General features: G+C 41.5%; 1 protein-coding gene across 1 annotated transcript in view; it reads right to left on the bottom strand.

Moving 5' to 3' along the window:
* Positions 1 to 7579: 7579 nt before the first annotated feature.
* The window catches only part of myo1d (myosin 1D), a 595519-nt gene continuing 581016 nt past the window's right edge, over positions 7580 to 22082 (bottom strand). The window contains exon 22 of the mRNA XM_078529816.1: positions 7580 to 8963. Within this exon, the coding sequence (XP_078385942.1) occupies positions 8807 to 8963 (157 nt within the window). The 3' untranslated portion in view covers positions 7580 to 8806. The remainder of the gene's footprint in view (positions 8964 to 22082) is intronic.

Genomic DNA, 22082 nt, shown 5'->3' with positions numbered 1-22082 from the left:
CTAGTGGATAAAGTGCTCTTCTACATTCAACAATATTGAGAATCAGATAACATGTGCTTTGATTTTTATATTGATTTAAAGTCCAGATATCAATTGAGCCTTTGAGATAACTGAGCTTTATGATTGAAAGTCCAAAGTTGAGTCTTTGAAAAAAATTGAACAGACAGGTAACTTCAAAGGTTCCATTGTATTAAAAGTTGGAGGATTTGCTTCTATTAAGTTGCAATGGAATCTTATTATGAATCTTGCTTATTATGAGTCTGCTCAAAAATAGATGAAAAGTCTTGGAGCTCACCCAGAAATAGGAGCAGTATTCAAGTCTTGGATGGGCTTGGGCCTATTCAAGTTGGGGGGGGGGAGGCAGAAAGTAGGAAACTATAGAACATTTAGTTTAATGTCTGTCATTGGGAAATTGTTGGAATCCATTATTAAGGAAGTAGTAATGCGGCATTTGGAAAGTCAAAATGCAATCCATCAGAGTCAGCATGGTTTTATGAAGAATAAATCATGCTAGAGTTCCTTGAAGATGTGACAAGCAAAGTGGATAATGGGGATCTTGTAGATGTAGTATATCTGGACTTCCAGAAGGCCTTTGATAAGGTGCCGCACAAAAGATTAATACACAAGCTAAGATCACACGGAGTTAGGGGTAATATACTTGCTTGGATAGAGGATTGGCTAACCAACAGAAAGCAGAGAGTCAGGATAAATGGGTCCTTTTCTGGATGGCAAGCTGTAACTAGTGGGGTGCCACAAGGTTCGGTCCTTGGGACCCAACTATTTACAATCTATATTAATGACTTGGATTCTGGGATAGAAGGTACTATATTTAAATTTGCAGATGACACCAAAATAGGTGGGAGTGAGTTGCAATGAAGAAATAAGAAATTTACAAATAGTTATGGACAGGTTAGGTGAATGGACCAAAATTTGGCAGATGGAGTTTAACATGGATAAGTGAGAGGTTATCCATTTTGGTCAGAAGAATAAAAAGGCAACTTATTATTTAAATGGAGAGAAACTTCAGAATGCTTCAGTGCAGAGGGATCGTGCATGAATCGCTGAAAGCTAGTATGCAGGTACAGCAGGTAATAAGGAAGGCAAGTGGAATTTTGGCATTTATTATTAAAGGAATAGAGTATAAAACAGCAACTGTACAAGGCCTTGGTGAGACCGCACCTGGAGTACTGTGCACAGTTTTGGTCTCCTTACTTGAGGAAGGATGTAATTGCATTGGAGGTGGTTCAGAGGAGGTTCACTAGATCGATTCCACAGATGTGGGGCTTGTCTTATGAGGAGTGATTGAACAGTTTAGGTCTATACTCGCTAGAGTTTAGAAGGATGACAGGAGATCTAATTGAGGTATATAAGATCCTAAAGGGGATAGACAAAGTAGATATGGAGCGGATGTTTCCCCTTGTGGGACATTCTAGAACGAGAGGCCATAGTTTTAGGCAAAGGGGTGGTAGATTTAAATCAGAGATGAGGAGGAATTACTTATCTCAAAGGGTCGTGAATCTGTGGAATTCACTGCCTTAGAGAGCAGTGAATGCTGGGACGCTGAATAAATTTGAGGAGGAGATAGATTTTTAATTAGTAACAGGTTGAAAGGTTATGGGGAGAGGGTGGTAAATTGGAGTTGAGGCCGAAATGAGAGCAGCCATGATCGTATTGAATGGTAGGGCAGGCTCAAGGGGCTGAATTGCCTACTGCTGCTCCTATTTCTTATTATGAATGCTTGGTTGGGCTCCAAGTCCCACTAATGGATTCAGTTTAGCAGGGATTGTTTACAGAATTGTGAAGGAGACTATGAGCTTTGTTTGGTTAACTGTTCTATGATCACTTTTGAATAGGCTTTTGAATGGCTATTTATTTTGACAGATTTATGAACACTTAAAAGGAGAAAGTTTTTTTCAAAGATGGATTTGAATGTCTGTGCATTTGGCAGTTTTGAGTTCATAAGAGGAACAATATAAAGTGGAGTTTTAACAGATGATTATTTATATAAAGTTTAGGGCTCATGAGTTCTGTCCATGATGGATACTGGGTAATTGGGTATGATGGATGCATGGGGGGAGGCATGGGAGATATAAGGGGGTATGAGGAGTCATGGGGATGGGTGAGGGCTAGGGGCCTAACAGTCAACTACAAAACTGGGACATTGTTCCAGTGAATGGAGGTGGACCTTCCAGCCTCCTGGCACGGGCATCGTCCCTGCCTCCTTTCCCACTTGGATCTGTTTGGTAAAGTGGCAACCCTGAATCCAGCTGGCCCCCAACTCCCCAGGGAGAAAATAACATGTGTGTGTGGGTTCATTCAGAACTTGGGAACACAACATTGGGAAATGGCCTGACTTGCAATTTTCGAAACTATCACGAAAATCCGGATCCTTATTTCGCTTAGCCTTTTCTCCCTCCCACAATGAACAGCACTTTAATACTGAAGTTTATGACTTAACCTCTACTTCTCAATTAATGACATCTTCTCTTCTGTCTTTCCCCAATCTTTTTGGCATCCATGGCTCTTCATTTTGGTTTCCCAATTTCAAAATACCTACCAGCCCCATATCCTAGCATTTGTTTATCCAGCAATTTTTGGAATTGTTAGTATTGAGACTTCACTGTTTGGAGGAATTCCAGAGGGGAATTTATCTGTTTCATGTTGCATTCTATGTGAATGATTAAAATTTGACATGTGGTACACGTGCACTCGAGCTGCACGCAAACTAAGAAAATTCAAAAGACACCAAAGAATACTTAGAAATGCTTTTTTAATTGATGAAAGCACTAACTTTTCTTTCTAGTTTGGAAAATATCAAGCGATTACGAAAATAAATTCATTGTATATCCTATCAAGGGTATAACCGGACAAAACAGATCAGAAATACAACTAATTTACAAATTTAAAATGTATATCGAATAAAATTGCACCATAACCTTTGACTGAAGCAAAAGAACAGAAAAAAAAACTTTTGTTTCCAAAAATGGTGCGCTTCTGATAAGAGTGGCAAGGATCCATATTTCATGGTTAATTTGAATTCTGTATATTAAATTTCTAAATATAAAGCTGATTTATACATGATACATTCGTGATTAAATACACCATTTTATTACAATTGGCAATATCTAAGGCAAAGTCAATACCTACAGATCCCAGCTGCACATGTTCTAATGATTTGAATTCCAGATTACTTAGGCACTTGATGAGCAATGTTGTGTTGCTGAATCTTTATATTTTATTTTTGGTGTTCTTTCATCCCCCTTCTTACCCCCCTCCTACTAAATAGGGAAAACCAGGTGCCACAGTACAAGGCCAACACATGCCACTTGGCACATTGCCAAAGCCGATCTGTGCGCACTTGACTATGGCAGGGAGTGGGGTGAAAGAAAATAAAATACAGGGGCTCTTCTCTCCTTGCAGCCTGTGACACTGTGCACTTCCTACCACACCATAACAGGTGTAGTTTAGGCCTCCCTCTGAACTGCCTCAACTTCTGCACGGTAACCCTAACATTGGAAATATTGTCCATGTCGGACGCCATAATGGCCTCTGGGTGAAGTGAACAAATTGAGTGCAGGCTTAGAAACCTGACCTCAGGTTGCAGAGGTGAAAGTAGTGCACTGTTACTCAAGCCAATAACCTTTAACTTAATGGTCATATTTGACAAAGAACAACTTTATCAAAATGAGCCAACTGGACAACTAGTTCAATAGGAAAAAATCATCAGTTTGGTGTCTTAGCTGAGCGGGATGCACAATATTCCATCAACCATGAGCTCTGAAAGCTAAATTAAATCCTTCTGAGGCTGGAAAAACCATTCACCGTTCAACACAACATTGCATATTGCTGAAGATGCATCAAGCATTTTTAGTGCAAGCTAAATAAATAATAATCAAGAGCTAACCGATGGCAAGCAGTATATGTGTATACCTTTGGTATTTAATTCTTTCATTGGATTATAGCCCAGCATTAATTAGGAGCACTGCTTACTGATTTTCCAGGATTAATTTGCATATGGACAGGGAGTAAAATCCATAGCTGTGTGGCTTGAGCTACTCTTTCCAAAAATGGTACATTTAAAAAGAAAGGTTATTGATGAGAGTCAATCTCCTGTGTGGTTTTCTTCACAAGCCAAGTAAAATAGTTCTCTAATGTTACAGGATAGTATATGTCAAATGTGGGTGATTTATATCCAGTGTTGGTAAAATGGCAACTGTACCTGTACACTAACCTGAGGTCACAGATCTAGAGATCTATTTCTTGCAAAAGTTTCTATTTTTGTAAGAGCTTTTTAGTACAGCTGAGTCCACTTAAGCAGATATTTTTTACTACAAGAAATGGCATTTTTGTAACGAGTATATATAAAACCACATCAATTGAGGAAGAGTAAAGCTTTTATATATTTTTAAATTGTAATCTAGGACGCACCCTTTGTCCAACTAGCCCGTCACTGACTGGATTAGACGGGTTAGCAGATTGGACAATGAGCTGATTGCATCCGCCACAGTATCACATGGAGACTGACCCAAGGGTCAAGCTGTAATGAGTGGGTAGTTGCAACTTCAGTCTGTCCAGCTTCACAATAATTTGAATAATATAGAGAAATAGTAATGACGGGGACATGATCTCATTGAGTGCCTTAGATAAGGTTGGCCTACAAGAGGGAAGTGGTTTAAAACGCAGAGATGAAAATTTCAATAGAAATCATATTTATCAATTTAAAAAAAAAGTAATGATTAAGGCTGACCTGCTACAGTGCACAATGTCCTTTTATCACCAGTTGTCATGGCACTGACATCACAGTTAAAGCTCTGTGTTATGTGGACTGCAAAATTACAGAAAGAATGAATGAATGAACTTAAATTTCTGTAGTGCCTTTCACATCCTGGCATGCCCTAAAGTGGTTAACAACCAGTGAAGCATGTTGTTTGTAAGCAAACTCAACAGCCAATTTGCCCAGCAATGTCTCACAAACAGCAATGAAATGAATGACCAGCTAAGGAATTGCCATTAGCCAGGTTGCTTTTCTTTGGACCTTTACGTTCACCTGAGAAGGCAGAATGGGCCTTGATTTAATGTATCATCTGAAATGCAGCATCTCTGACAGTGTAGCATTCCCTCACTAAAATCCTGGAGTACGATTTGAATCTATGAACTTCTGACTCAGGGATGTGATTATTACCACAAACAAGGCTGACACTACATGTATTCATGCTGAAATTTTACAGCCAACTATTCTACTGGAAGTTCATTCAACATCTGAGGAAAGCAAGAAAAGTTAATTCGCCAGCAGTGATTTTTTTTTAATCAGAACTCTTGTTGTGAAATGTTAAATTATTTGTCAACTTGCCCTGCTGTTATTTTTTTCTTTCACTTGTGTGAAATTCTACTTAAGCAGTTTTCCAGATGACAGTGAGCTCCAGGTATTAACCATGTTAAACACTTTTGTTCTTCCAATCTCCCATTGTAACTTTGGTGGAAAACCCTTGGAGAAACAGCAAGCAGCAGTTATACATTTAATTTCTCTGCAAGTTTCTGCCAATCTTTCAGCTAGAGATTGCAGAACCCTGCAGAAATTTGATTCACTTGGTGTTTACCTGTCATTATGTAGACAATATCCTACAATCAGGGAAACGTGCAAAAAGGAAGATAATCACTGTTATTTTACTTTGAACTTCTGATACATGGTTATAATTTTGTAGAAAATTATTCACTTCCCACCCAGAAGGAAAAACCAGTAAAGTTTGGAAATGACTGGTACTGACCAAACAGGACATCCATTTTAAGGTATATAAAACTGGTTTGGACTAGTACCAGTCATTTCTCTTCTCAACAAACGATAGTGCAGAATTGAGCGTCTACCGCTCCCAATTTGAAATATCCCTTTGTATTATAAACGCAAATGAACACCAGCCTGATTTAAATCTATATTGGTCCTGCCTTATTCTTGGCACACACCAATGGAAATACAGTACCAAAAAATGGAGACTCATTGCACAAGACAAGTGCAATGCTTATGCTGAAATAGGACTGCAGAAATATAAGCTTTTCACTCAGTGCCACTGAGCGAATGCAGCTTTCAGTCCTCCTGTGCTCTTGATTGCCTTTTCAACAAGTAGGGATTGAAGTAATGAATGAACTGTCTCTCCTGATTCAGGGAGGGGGCATGGGGAATGGGGGAGAAAATGGAGAGGGCATATTGGGCTGATATTTAGCCTTGGATGGGGATTCTCTAGTTCCACCTAGCAGCCAGCTACAGGGGGCACTGATTGAAGCCTAGGGACCGGGCCATGTTTCCACCCACTCTGCTGCATTGGTCTCAGGCAGAGGAAGGGGAATTAACATACAGAAAAAAGATTCTCATAAAAAGATTTAAATAGTCTAATGTCAAACTTTGTGATGTGCAGTGCGATAAAAATAAATTGTAGTGTCAACCTACTTTTCTACATGTAAAACTGACACAGTCTCACTTCCCCTACAAGCAGGATGTGATAATGTTACCAGAAACTGTGGTGAGGGCCCAGCACAATTTCTAATCTGATTAAGCCAAGTTTGAAAGTATATGTGCATTCGGGGGAGGTGCACGTAAGTGGGAGGTGTGATAAACTAAGAAAGGTTCAAAGTTTGGTTCATGGCTGACATTATGTATCCTCTTTAAAACTAGATTCAAAAGTAAAAAATACTTTACAACTGAGAGTTTTGTTCCTTTAGGGAAACTAGGCAAGAGAAGGAAGGCGACCTGGCTTTTTTTTTCACAAAACCATATTGTGGCCTAAAGTTTTACGGTGACCATGGCCTGGACTTTCATCCTCGAGGTGGGTAGTGGGAGTTTGGAAAACTCCCAGCTTGGCCCGGCCACCTTGGGAGAAAGTGCCCACAAGGATGGGATTTTCACTGTGTGTGTGGGAGGGGGGGTGGCGGGGTAGTGGCGGCCGAGGCTGCAGTCCAGCTAGCCGACCCGGGAAAAAGTTTGGAAGCAGCCACAGGGACTCCTGGGTGCGGAGGCGGGGTGTTTAAAAGGCCTTCCAAGATTCGCCCTTCACACACTCCCCATGCCTCATCCATACCAACTCATGCCTCACACCCACCCTCTATAGCACCTCATGTCCCCCATGCCTATGCCCCCCAAACCCCCATGACCCCTCATGCCAAGCAAATGCCCCTTAACCTCCTATGGCAACTCATTCCCCCATGCCAAGCCATGTCCCCAAACAACCCCTATGACACTTCCATGCCCATTCACCCACTGTACAGGAACCAATGAATCTTGTAGAGACAGTAGGATGTATAAAAAAAGATTTTAAAAAGGCATTCATTGATTACTTTCCACTTTCTTAAAAAACTCCTTTGTACTACAGCTCAATAAAGTGTCAATCATTTGGCCCCTTTAAAGTACCAACAGCTGAAACTGCAAGCACTTGAAGCCTCTTTATCTTGTGTAAATAAACATTGTGAAATTGGCAGCATAGATCAGAGATCCAGAGCTGCCAATTAAGTAATGTTTTCCCTGGGGCTGAGGTGTATCAACAGGCTAATAGATTTCTGGGCTTGTAGCCAAGCCTCATTCTATGCAGTATATAAGCCTCATTCTATGCAGTATATAGTGGGTGAACGAGTATGGAAGTGCCATAGCTTGGCTTGGGGGCATGAGGGGCCACTGGGTTTGTTTGGGGGCCATAGCTTAGCATGAGGGCATGAGGCACCATTGTGGTGATTTGGGGGTCAAATCTTGGCATGTGGGGCTTGATGGGCCATAAGGGTTGTTTGGGCATACTTTGGCATTGGAAACGCAAAGAGGACTTGAACTTACCTTTCAAAAGGTCCCCGCATGCAGACTATAGTTCACAAAACTTCTGAGCTGCAGTGAACCACGAACCTTGGAAAAGCTGGCCTGACTCCATGAAAGTTGCAGAGGACTAAGACATGCCTATGCCAGCAATGCAGCTGGCCAAGTCATGTGTGCAGAATTCGGCCTAGCGACCTGGACCAGCCCGCACCCTTAAAAGACGCACCCGGAGATGGGAAGCCCCAGGAACCCGGTCGGGAATCCCGGTAACAGGTCCTGGCTGTCATTTTTAAAGTGTTCCTGAGTCATCCTGACTTGGCGAAAATCCAGCCTCATACCTAATGCAGCATGAGAACCATGGAATGAACAGTTTCACCCTAGCTTCAGACAACAATCTCAGTCTAACAAAATATCCAAAATACAGTAAGGTTAGCAGAAATTCAAACCTAACTGGTGCATTACTAAACAGACACTTGAAGCCAGACTATTACCACAAATTCTGGCACTCTAATTATGAGAAATAGATTCTAAATCTGTAAGCTCATTTATCATTTTCATACTGTAGAATCTTGCTCCATATCTCTATTATTAAAATAGGGGTTACTTTGTTTAAATAAAGCAATAAATAGTGAGTGCAAAAGTCCATAACCCTGAAAAACTACAGACTAGAGCCTGCTGTGCCTGATCGTCATATTTAAGGAGATCCAGGAACCACGTATAAAAGGGAAAAAGAGACAAAGCCAATGTTAATGGGTAGATGACAAAGCCAATTTCAATGGGTAGATGTCAAAGGGTGTCACAAAGAATATTAAATATGGTAAAGAGCTTAATGCAGGTCAGACAGAAAAGGTGTGAGTATTGGAGAGCATTGCTTCTGAACTATGAGCGTTTATAATGTTTAGCATGAACCAGTCCTGGCCTTTTTCCCCCATCATTAGTGTTGCCAGCCTATGAATGAATTGACTTTGAATAGCAAGCTGACTTTGGACCAAATAAAATTAGAAAAGGCCGAGGCTTTTGCTAGTTTCCAGGCCAGGAAAGGACAAATCCTGAGCGTGTCTTGGTGAATTCAGGCTGTGACTGGTTGATCTTGGTCTCCACGATGATGGTACACTTCTTTCCATGCATGGAGCATTGAATGGGGTCACATGCTTTCACTTGAAAGTGCCTCTTCTCACTAGAAACAGGGAAAAAAATTAAAACCGTTTAATCAAAGTGCCTGTTTCAAATGGTTTCAAGACAACTCTCAGACTTTTTGACAATAATTACGCTTGGTGCATAGACACTAGTACTGACCAAGCTAAGGGAAAACTGGTAACCTTCATTAATCTTTGGTTGTTTTGCAAAGCATGTACAGTCCTTTTGAGAGCCACACTTAAAGCTTTTAGCACCGAGTGAGGTTCTCTCAACGACAACCCCACAGGGATAAGTATCCAGTCCCAAACCCAGCTGAGCACGTTGGCAAGTTTTCAGGATTCGTGGCTGTTGTTCTAAACAATAAAACTCCCTGTATAGCCTTAGTCAGTAGTTTTGCTTTTGATTATTATGGATAACAACAGATAGAAATTCGCAACAACATATCTAAAACACACATTGTCCAGATGGTGAAGCTTCAATTCTTTGTCTTTTGAGATTTTTGTTTGTATAGACATTAGTACAAACACAAGTTATAATCAGCAGCATAATAAATGAAACCTGGACTGAATCATTGCAATGCAGTGCCAGATAGTCTCTCAGGGATTAATTAATTAGACAAATCTTGAGCTGAAAAGCTAGAAATCCTGTTATAAAATGGTGTCTGACAACGACACTGTGGTCACCTCAGGGCAAAAGCAAGATTGATTTCCAGTGCAGGTCTGAGGCAGGGTTGAGATGGCATTGCCCGGGCATCGGATGCTTGTAGGCCATTTTCACAATTATTTAGCTTTAACATCATTTAATATTTATACTGGAGGGGGAGGGGAGTATTCAAACAACACATCAGCTGAAGTTATAAGTCTGTTTGTATACTATATATAATCCTCGTGATTTTACAAAATGTTACCCGGCACTTAAAGCAGAAAGAGGACTCATTAAAATATAGAATTACTACCCACTGATTTCCTAATAGTCCTGGGTATTCACCAGGATTTTGGGAATCCCCTAGTGTTGCATGATTAGCTACAATAGGTGCTGGACTGATATGGTTGTCATACGATGATCAAAATTTGAGCAATTTGTCTTTGCTCTTCTCTTTGTGGCTCTTGGTGCTAAATTTAAAGTTCACTTGGCCTAATCCCTCTCCATCTCTGTCAAATGCCAATACATCATCCAGGAGATGAAAACAGTCCAGTAGTTTCAGATCTACAAGATTACAAGTTAGGTACGACTCTTTTTTTATCCACAGAGATAAAAACAAAAAACTGCGGATGCTGGAAATCCAAAACAAAAGCAGAATTACCTGGAAAAACTCAGCAGGTCCGGCAGCATCGGTGGAGAAGAATAAAGTTGACGTTTCGAGTCCTCATGACCCTTCAACAGAACTGAGTAAAATTAGGAGAGGGGTGAAATATAAGCTGGTTTAAGGTGGGTGGGGGGAGGGATGGTTGTAGGGACAAGCAAGCAGTGATAGGAGCAGATAATCAAATGTCACAGACAAAAGAACAAAGAGGTGTTGAAGGTGGTGATATTATCTAAGAGAATGTGCTAATTAAGAATGGATGGCAGGACACACAAGGTACAGCTCTAGTGGGGGTGGGGTGAAATAAGACTAACAGGGCATAAAAGGTATAAATTTAAAAATAATGGAAATAGGTGGGAAAAGAAAAATCTATATAAATTATTGGAAAAAACAAAAGGGAGGGGGAAGAAACGGAAAGGGGCTGGGGATGGTGGAGGGAGTTCAAGATCTAAAGTTGTTGAATTCAATATTCAGTCCGGAAGGCTGTAAAGTGCCTAGTCGGAAGATGAGGTGCTCTTCCTCCAGTTTGCGTTGAGTTTCACTGGAACAATGCAGCAAGCCAAGGACAGACATGTGGGCAAGAGAGCAGGGTGGTGTGTTAAAATGGCAAGCGACAGGGAGGTTTGGGTCATTCTTGCAGACAGACCGCAGGTGTTCTGCAAAGCGGTCGCCCAGTTTGCGTTTGGTCTCTCCAATGTAGAGGAGACCGCATTGGGAGCAACGAATGCAGTAGTCTAAGTTGGGGGAAATGCAAGTGAAATGCTGCTTCACTTGAAAGGAGTGTTTGGGCCCTTGGACGGTGAGGAGAGAGGAAGTGAAGGGGCAGGTGTTGCATCTTTTGCGTATGCATGGGGAGGTGCCGTAGGTGGGGGTTGAGGGGTAGGGGGTGATGGAGGAGTGGACCAGGGTGTCCCGGAGGGAACGATCCCTACGGAATGCCACCAGGGGGGTGAAGGGAAGATGTGTTTGGTGGTGGCATCATGCTGGAGTTGGCGGAAATGGCGGAGGATGATCCTTTGAATGCGGAGGCTGGTGGGGTGATAAGTGAGGACAAAGGGGCCCCTATCATGTTTCTGGGAGGGAGGAGAAGGCGTGAGGGCGGATGTGCGGGAGATGGGCCGGACACGGTTGAGGGCCCTGTCAACGACCATGGGTGGAAAACCTCGGTTAAGGAAGAAGGAGGACATGTCAGAGGAACTGTTTTTGAAGGTAGCATCATCAGAACAGATGCGACAGAGGCGAAGGAACTGAGAGAATGGGATGGAGTCCTTACAAGAAGCGGGGTCTGAGGAGCTGTAGTCGAGGTAGCCGTGGGAGTCGGTAGGCTTGTAATGGATATTGGTGGACAGTCTATCACCAGAAATTGAGACAGAGAGGTCAAGGAAGGGAAGGGAGGTGTCAGAGATGGGCCATGTGAAAATGATGGAGGGGAGGAGATTGGAAGCAAAATTAATAAAAATTTTTCCAGGTCCCAACGAGAGCACCGAAGTAATCATCGATGTACCGGAGAAAGAGTTGTGGGAGAGGGCCGGAGTAGGACTGGAACAAGGAATGTTCCACGTACCCCATAAAGAGACAGGCATAGCTGGGGCCCATGCAGGTACCCATAGCCACACCTTTTATTTGGAGGAAGTGAGAGGAGTTAAAGGAGAAATTGTTCAGTGTGAGAACAAGTTCAGCCAGACGGAGGAAAGTAGTGGTGGATGGGGATTGTTCGGGTCTCTGTTCAAGGAAGAAGCTAAGGGCCCTCAGACAAACCTCCCTGTCGCTTGCCATTTTAACACACCACCCTGCTCTCTTGCCCACATGTCTGCCCTTGGCTTGCTGCATTGTTCCAGTGAAGCTCAACGCAAACTGGAGGAAGAGCACCTCATCTTCCGACTAGGCACTTTACAGCCTTCCGGACTGAATATTGAATTCAACAACTTTAGATCTTGAACTCCCTCCTCCATCCCCACCCCCTTTCCGTTTCTTCCCCCTCCCTTTTGTTTTTTCCAATAATTTATATAGATTTTTCTTTTCCCGCCTATTTCCATCATTTTTAAATTTATACCTTTTATGCCATGTTAGTCTTATTTCACCCCACCCCCACTAGAGCTGCACCTTGTATGTCCTGCCATCCATTCTTAATTAGCACATTCTCTTAGATAATATCACCACCTTCAACACCTCTTTGTTCTTCTGTCTGTGACATCTTTTGATTATCTGCTCCTATCACTGCTTTCTTGTCCCTACAACCCCACCCCCCCCACCGCCCCCCCCACGACTTCTCTCCCCCCACCCCCTCCACCTTAAACCAGCTTATATTTCACCCCTCTCCTAATTTTACTCAGTTCTGTTGAAGGGCCATGAGGACTCGAAACGTCAACTTTATTCTTCTCCGCCGATGCTGCCAGACCTGCTGAGTTTTTCCAGGTAATTCTGTTTTTGTTTTCTCTTTTTTATTTGTTTCAAAAAACAAATTGCATCAACTCTTAACACAATCTGTATCTAGGCCAATATTATTTCTAAGATGTAGCATTTCCAAGTATCCAATTTACTCTGCCCAAGCAAACTGGAAGGATGAATACACAGAACATGCACATCGGCAAGGTAAGAGCTATTAAAAACTTTCTAAAAAATACAGTATAAAGCAACAACATTTTGTCAAAACTCACAGCATAACAAGTTACCTTTGCACATCCAGGAATAAAAAGCTCCATTCAATTGCTCAGTGTGAGCCCCATCTCAATGTAAAAATCTCAACCATTAGCCAGGTTGAAATGAATTACAACAACGAACATGAATTAACTAATTACATTGTCATAAATCTAGTTTGAGAGCCCAAGACTTTCTGTTCCAGGTTCAAGGCCGATTTAACACGGGTACACCTTCGATGGGCAAGAGGACTAGAGTTTCACAAGAATTACCAACAGCACATTCTTGAGCAGTTTAGGGATTGCAGGTTGGAACAAATTCCTATTAAATCCTTGAACATTTCTAACTGATAAATAATGCTAAGATTTTCGAGTTGTGTTTAGCTGTAGTCTCTTGATTAACAAATATTTAAGCACTTATTTGCAGACACCTTGTGTGTGATCACAACCAGAAAAGGGCTAAGTTTTCTGGACTGGGAATGAGCAAAATGCAGTGATTCCAATACAGGCATGAACTGAAGACAAGAAATGATCACTCTTTGTATAAATACAAAAATGCCAATACCAAGTCATTCGCATTTGCAGAATGTCGTGAATTGAAGAGGGAGATCATACCATCAGCTAGTAAACATTAGAAAAATTATTTTAACTCCTGGCACTTGATTTTATAAAAATATATACGTGCTGACAACATTATCAGAGGACTGGCTGGGAAAAGTTAATGTGTCTATATGCATGAGCAAACTAAATTAACCATCAAAATGACATGTCTGCTGTTTGCTCCATGGTTATTGATATTCTCCATTGATATTAATTCAGCCCTGTCCCACCGTCCAACGCAATGTTTCCTCCAGTCTAACTTCCTCAAACAAAACATTACTGAAATAAACTAAATTCTGTATCTGGTTGCTATTTTCATACAGACATTGATGGGACTTTTTTCAAATTCTGTCTGATAATGCCCCTGTGAAGCACCTAGCAATGCTTTAATATGTTAAAGATGCCATGTAAATTCAAATTGTTGTTGATGTGTCTAGTGATAAGCTGGTTTTCCCCTCATATATTAGAGGTTGCATCAGGGAGAATTTCCAGAAAACTTAAAACAACAGTATGCTAGACTGACTATTACCAACCTCATCCCATGATTGTGTCTATGAAGGAAATTAGAGATTCTAATAATTAGTCAATATGGAACTCCAAAGGAATATTTCTATATCATTTATTTAGTTTCAATTTGAGATTTTGAGGCTGGATGACAGCTGTGATTCCAAAGGGAGACTGTTTTGCTACAAGGGATTAAACTCTCCCAACTCAGCGGGACATTGCACTTTCATCTTCTTCCATCTGCTTCAGCTTTCTTGTACAGCACACACTCTTTCTATCCCGACTTATGCTGTTTTTTTTTAAAAGAAAGAATCCTTTAAAAAATACCTGCCACACTCTAAGGTGACAGATGTTGGTACGGTAATTGGGGAATTTTGTCTTTTAACTCAAAAGATCATTCAACAGTCCTTTCCCCACCCCCAAAACTGGATTTCAAAACTTATCAATATTAATATTCTGCCGCCTCCTTCCTCTGTGACCTTGTGGCTGCAATAAATGTATGAATTAGGAGCAGGAGTAGGCCACTTGGCCCCTTGAATTTCTAAAGTACACTTCATGGCCTCAGGAAGTCTTAAAGCACTCTACAGCTGAAGAAGTATTTTTGAAGTGGAGTCACTGTTACAATATAGGAGCCACGCCAGGCAATCTGCACACAGCAAGATCCCAGAAACAGCAATGAGATAATGCACAGATAGTCTGTATTTTAATGATGCTAGCTGAGGCATAAATATCGGCCAAGACGCAGGCAAGAACACCCCTGCTCTTTTCTTGAACCTGAGAGGGGCCTTTTAACATCTCAACTGAAGGATGGCACCTCCAACTACAGGACTGGGGTATCAGCTTAGACTATGTGCTCAAATGCCAGGAGTGGGGCTTGCACCTACTAGCTTCCGAGTCACAGGCAAGAGTGAGCCACGGCAGACACTGGTAATTTAAGTTTAGGATAAGAGGGCTGAGGAGGTCTACAGTTTTGCAGTTTTTAGAAGAGCATGGGCTAGAGCATGAAACTCTTTCGAGTTATCAACAGTCACAGATTGCAACTCTTTCGAGTACAATCACAGTTCTTGGTTTCCGGGAGTGGGACATGAACCCACAACCCTCTGAGTCAAAGGCGAGGGTGCTATGGACTGAGCCAGATGCATAGAGTGAGATAAGCAATTTAGCAGCAATTATTACCAAATTGGGGCAGTTTTGCGCTGTGGATTAGCACATATTAAGGGCTGGGCTGAGACAGCCGGAGCTCATTTCATAACCGGCAGACAGATAAGCCTTTCAGCCACTCAATGTGGGCTAGATTTGAAGCCAGATCTGGGAAACTAAAGACCGATATCTCATCCAGGCCCCCTCCTTTGGGCCTTTGAATAATAATTGCAACAGTGTTCAGATATTAGCAAGCTTGATTATTTCTGAACAAAACAACATACAACAGTCTCCAGCACCTGAGGGAAAGCAGTCCATGAAATGGTCAGCTTGAAATAGAGTTAATCTCACTGTGCACGATGCAGGTAGACTTAAATGCTGAACATGTGACTTAATTTGAAAATATAACAAAATTTTTGTTAAATTCTTACTTAATGCTATCAAAAGGTGGGATAAGAACTTCAGTATATGGTTGTTTTAAATAAAATGGTAGTTTTTAAATCAAAAGCTGCAACCAGTCATTATCCATATGACTAATCCTTCTTCCATTGTGGCTCCAGGATTTTATTCATAATCAGGAGCTGGAGATCTTTTCCATTCTGTGCAATGCTCTAAAATTCTTCTCTTAGATCTGTCAGCATAAGGAGTTGGAGCTTTGTAAAAGACCGACTACACAATTAGGTGCAAAAAGTCTGATGGAGGGAACCTGTTCCTCAGCTGCTGTGAATGTCTGTACTCTATTAAGAATCCAGTGGTCTAGGGTCCTGAACCCAGTAAGGATCACAGTACAGCTGCCTTAGGTGGACAGATTACTAACTCAACCCCATGGATTTTGTACCAGATGCTAAATAGTATCAGACACACGAGATAATATGAGGGTTGCAATCTTTTGTTGTACTTTGACTGACAGGTTTGTTCTTTTATTTTCATGTTGCAGTTATGGGGCTAGCTGGAGTGCGGCATCTGAAACACTTTCTGGTGCTGGTGAGGTCCCAGTAGCTGCAGGCAGTGACATTCTGCTTCCCTCAGACATTTGAAATGCTACTGTGCGCATGGAAATGTGTAACCACTCTCATAGTCACTGGATCCGATATTGACTGGTGTCTCACCAGACTGAGTGAATGAAAGATGTCAGATCAGGCTACAGAATAGCAAATGCAGCTCTGATGCGTATCATTATGCATTTTGGTAACTGTCTTGGCTCCAAGTGTTAAACGGAAGTGGACCAAAGCTACTCCAGTCCCAAGCAATCCATTTACTGATGGGGGAATCTTGTGGGATCCTTAGCAACTGAACCACAGTGCAATTCCGATGGTTGACATTCCAATTTCTGCACTACACTTATGACAGTGCAGTGTAAACTCTTCAAAAAATCCTAGTCAGGTACTAGTCTGCACAGATTGTCTGACTACTTTTCAGTCCTCATAAATATAAGGAACAAATACACTGCAGGAATGCAGTCCATTTGCAAGTTCTATTTTTAAAATAGTCAGCTGTCAAGGGGATAGGCACCAGCATATGGAAGTAGAAAAGAGGAAAAAGATGCATAAAGTTAGAGTGTTGGACAGTGCTAGGAAGGGAGTAGTTCCACATTAGATAAAAATGGACTAAGAAGGGCTATGAGGAATACAAAGGCTGGATTACAATGCATGTATGTAAACACACAACGTGTGGAGAATAAGGTTAGTGAGCTACAAGCACAAATTGCCATGTGGGAATAAGATGTCCTGGGAATAATGGAAAAGTGGCTTAAAAAAGGTGAGGAATGGGAGCTTAACATTTAAGGATGTAATGTGTTCAGAAATGATAGAGAAGAATAACAAGGAGGTAGGTTGGCTGTACTGATTAGGGAAGACATTGCAGCATTGGAAAGAGGAGATGTCCTTGAAGAAACAAGGCCAGAATCCATTTGGTTATAGCTGAGAAGCAAAGAGGGTATGATCATGCTACTGGGGATATTCTGTAGGCCTCCAAATAGTGAAAAAGAGATAGAGGAGTAAATCTGTAGGGGAATCACAGTAATGTGCCAGAACTATAGAGTGGTGACACTGAGGGGCTTTAATTACCCAGACATCAATTGGAATAGTGTTAGAGTAAAGATTAAGGAGGGGAAGGAATTTATAAGATGTGTTCGGGAGAACTTCCTTGGTCAGTCTGTTCTTGGTCCAACCAGAAAGGAGGCATTGCTGGATCTGGTGCTGAGGAATCAAGTGGACCAAGTGTCTGTGGGGGAGCACTTGGATAAGAATAATCATTTTATCATAAGGTAATTCAGACTAGTAATGTAGAAGAGCAAGGAACGATCTAAAGTAGAATGTCTAAGCAGGCAAAGGCTAAATTCAATGGGATGAGATAGGATCTAGCCAGGGTAAAATGGAACCAAAGACTGACAGGAAAAATTGTAATGGCCAACAATGGGTGTTCTTTAAGGAGGAGATGCTTCAGTTACATGCTAGGTACATTCTAACAAGGGCGAAAGGTAGAGGAACCAAAGCCAGGTCTCCTTGGATGATGAGGGAGATAAGATAATATGATGAAACAAAAAAGAGGGCGTATGATGTATGTCATGTGAATTCTTCAAATGAGAGCAGGTCAAATACAATACATTGAGTGAAGAGGAAAGTAAGTCTTGCATAGAGAGAAAATGAGAATAGAATGGCAGTCAACATAAAAGGGAATCCAAAAATCTTCTACTGGCATGTAAATAGGAAGCGGGTAGGAAGAGGTGAAGTGGGTGCTATTAGAGAGAAAAAGGGTGATATAAGATTAGTGGCTCAGGATAAGGTTAGAATACTTACTGAGTAATTTGTATCAGCATTTACTAAGGAAGAGGAATTTGACAAAATATCAGTAGAAGCAGAGATTGATTAATGACCTAGAGTTTGCTGTACAGGGCACCATGTCAAAATCTGTGGATGATAAAAAAACTTAGAAGTATTGTGAACTGCGAGGAGGATAGTTAAACTTCAAAAGGATATAGACAGGTTGGTGGAATGGGCGGACAAGAGGCAGATAAAATATATTGCAGGGAAGTGTGAAGTGATTCATTTTAGTATGAAGAACAGGGAGAGACAATAGAAAGTAATGGGTACAATTCTAAAGGGGCTGCAGGGAACAGAGGGACCTGGGTATGGATGTGCAAAAATCATTGAAGGTAGCAGGTCATGTTGAGAGAGCAGTTAAAAAGCATATGGGATCTTGGATTTTATAAAAAGGGGCACAGACTACAAAAGAAAGGAAGCTATGTCAAACCTGTATAAAGCACTGGTTCAGCCTCAACTGGAATATTCTGCCAGTTCTGGGCACCACACTTCAAGGAGGATGTGAAGGCATTAGAGAGGGTGCAGAAAAGATTCACAAGAATATTTCCAGGGATGAGGAACTTCAGTTACGTAGATACATTGGATAGGCCAGGGATGTTTTCTTTTGCAAAGAGATGGTTGAGAGATGATTTTATAGAGGTATTCAAAATCTGGACAGTAGATAGGGAGAGACTGTTCCCATTGGTGGAAGGATGAAGAACCAGAGGACTGCGATTTAAGGTGATTGCTAAAAGAAGCAATGGCAGCATGAAGGGAAACTGTAAATTGTACCGAGTGGTTAGGATCTAGAATGCACTCCCTGAGACTGTGGTGGAGACAAATTCAATCATAGCTTTCAAAAGAGAATTGGATCGTTATTTGAAGAGAAAGAAAATTCAGGGCTACAGGGAAAAGGCAAGGAGTGGAACTAGGTGAATTGTTCTTGCAGGAAGCTAGCACAAGCACAATGGGCCAAATGGCCTCCTTGTGTGCTGTAACCATCCTGTGATTTAAAAAGGAAATTGAATGGGTACTTGAAGGAAATACACTCACAGGGCTACGGGAATAAAGTAGAGGCAATGGGACCGACTGGATTTCTCCAGGGAGAAATGGCATGGACTGGACGGGCTGAATCCTCATTCTGTGCCATAAATGACTCCATGACTACTCTTCTTTGCCTATTCCTTCTTCCTGCAAGTATTCGCCATCTCCTCCCCACTATCTCTTAGTTGATGCAAACACAGCATTGACTGCTCCTGTCCATGTCAGTCTAGAGTTGTCCAGTAAAAGATGTGCAAACACAATGCAGATCAACACATTCTCAGAACTTTCCCAGTTTTTAATCATCACCCTGCCACTTTGTGACACCTCTAGGTCAATCTCCTAAATGTCAGTGTGACTTTTTAATTTGTTTTGGTAAAATCTGATCAGGCCACACTCTCCATATGGACATGGGAAAATACTTTTTCACACAAGTGGTTTGAGTCTGGAATGCACTGCCTGGAAGTGTGGTGGAGGCAGGTTCAATTGAGGCATTCAAGAGGGCATTAGATGATTATTTGAATAAAAACAATGTGCTGGGGTATGGGGAAAAGGCAGGGCAATGGCTCTAGGTCATAATGCTCATTTGGCGAGCTGGTGCAGACAAGATGGGCTGAATGGCCTCCTTCTATGCCGTTAAAATTCGATGGGCTGAGATCGGCCTCCAACATCCATTCATTGTATTTTGTGTATCTGATGTTATTACCAAAGTTCATGGGCTTGAATTAGCAATCTGTATTCTCCAGTCCTCTCATTCTGGCCTCTTACGCATGCTCTATTTTAGTCACTTCACCATTGGCAGCATGTCTGCAGCTTCCTAAGTTCTAAGCTCTGAAATTCCCTCCCTACTCCTCTCCTTAAAAGCTACTTCTTTGGCCACACTTTTGGTCTCTTGCCCTAATATCTCTGTTGTGGTTCAGTTTGCTTGGCAAAGCTCCTGCAAAGCACCTTGGCACATGTCACTATGCTGAAGGTGTTAGATAAATGCAAGTTGTTGCTGCAGTATGATCCTGTTCTATTCTTCTAGGGCTGTTTCTAGGATCTACTTCTTCTAGAATTTTGTCAGGCTTGTTAAGAATGTGCAGCACAGACATTCACAGCAACTGAGGACAGATTCTCTCCATCAAACTTATAGCATTTCATTGCACAGTCAGTCCTGTGCAAAACTTCCATGGCTTAAACTGACATAGATTGAAGTGCAGGTTTATATGGCACAGCACAGAATGGAAAGATCCCACCTCCTTGATTGCAAACTGCAAAACATTCAGATGTAGTACATTCACATTTCTGATCAAGAAACCATTGTGTCACTGGGCCAAGACCAGGACCAATGGGAGGCCATTAACATGAACAAGTGGGTTTATGATATACTCAACACCACTTTTCCTGTTCTGGTTGCTGCTCCGAAGGAGAACTCTGCACACAAATCTCTGACAGCCAACAACATTTCTGACCCACGAGAAAGGTCAGTTGGACGATTGGCTTCAATAGTAAGAACAACTGGAATGCCACGTCTTTCAAAATCTAAAACTTTAAAGTTACAAATAATTGACTTTCTCAAGACTGCAAATGGTTGAAATGTTGTGAAGTTATATCTCTTGAAGTAGTCTTTCAACACAAAATGTTTGCACCATGCACCACCCTGACATGGGATCTGTGTTAGAGATAGTGATATGCTAAAGGTCACATCAGGAACAGGTCTACCCTTTCTAGTTTGGGACGATCACAATTCCTTTCAAAGTAGCTTTATTATTTTTGTGGTTACTGTTTCAAGTTTGGCTGCGTTCCAAATCAGAGATTATGAAACTGATAATAAATACACTTGTTATACTTAGTTTCACACCAAATCCCATTACTTGTGCAAAGGATGTGTCACAGTTGCAGTGAGACAAGTAACTCAAGTTATGCTCCTTCTCAGAAAACGTGAAGCTAAAAGACACACGGTTAAAGACAGCTAGTTGTGCATCAGCACCGATTGGGCCATATTCTCCTGAAATCACATATACAACATACAAATTACCAGATGATGTGTTAAATGCAAAAAGAATTTTTGAATAATCTGGAATAGACTATTTTCTACTGTTCAAGTCGATGGTTACAACCATACCAAGCCATGAATAGGATGGAAAGGACATAACTGAATGAGAGAATTCTGTTTTACTCATTTGCTGTACCCAAAGAACTTGCTACACTGAACAAAACAATTGTTCAAGCCCAACCTAACCTTTGTAGTGTTTTGTGCAAGTGTCTGATAGCACCTTCATGTAAGCACTTTTAGTGCAGTCAGGCTGCCTGCCTAGCACATGACAGCTGTTGCTAGCATTATACGGACAGGATTTGTGGTTCAGCCACTGATGCATCAGTCACAACTGTGACTGTGGTCATTGCAAAACGTCTGCTTCTGTGGATGTTATCAGCGTGCCACACTGTCTGCTGTAGCAGGCTTTCAATGGTGCACAGCGACCACGGAACCGCTTACGAGCACAGTGCTGAGTTCTCACACATGTGAAGCAATTCTATAACTGTTTCGATTCGCAGCCAGTGCACGGATGGTGACCATTTTAGGTTTGTTTTCATGTGGATGGAAACAAATTCATTATGTTACACAAGAGTTCATTCCCTGAGGAATGGAGTCAAAGGAAATAAGCCAATGTCACAGACCACATATAGAGAGTGCACTTAAATCACTCATATCAATACAGCATTCTCTTAAACATTTTAAAAATAATTATTATATATTGCACTTCAGCTTATTGTTATTACTCAAAGTTAATTGCAATGACTACACTGCAAAATTAAATTTACAGGAAGTGAGGGAATTTTTTCTGCAACCTTTCGCTTGTTTGGCACCATATCTTCCTGGAAATGTAAGCTGATAATGGCACCAGGGAGCCTGAGTAAAATGCAAGTCAAGGAGGATCAGCGGGGTAAGTCTCCAGTAAGGTGGTTGTGGTTGTTGGAACCCATTCATCTTAACTCCAGGAGACTGCTATAGCACTTCCTCAGGGCAATGTCCTTGGTTCAATTATGTTCAGCTGCTTATCAATGACATTCCCTCTATTATAAGATGTATAGATGTTTACTAATGAAGTAGTCACATGCAGGAAGACCTAGAAATCTTCAGGCTTGAGATA

This window comes from Cetorhinus maximus, chromosome 25 (genome assembly GCF_964194155.1).
Source record: "Cetorhinus maximus chromosome 25, sCetMax3.hap1.1, whole genome shotgun sequence".
In the NCBI taxonomy this organism is placed as follows: Eukaryota; Metazoa; Chordata; class Chondrichthyes; order Lamniformes; family Cetorhinidae; genus Cetorhinus; species Cetorhinus maximus.
This window is presented reverse-complemented; position numbering and strand designations above follow the sequence as displayed.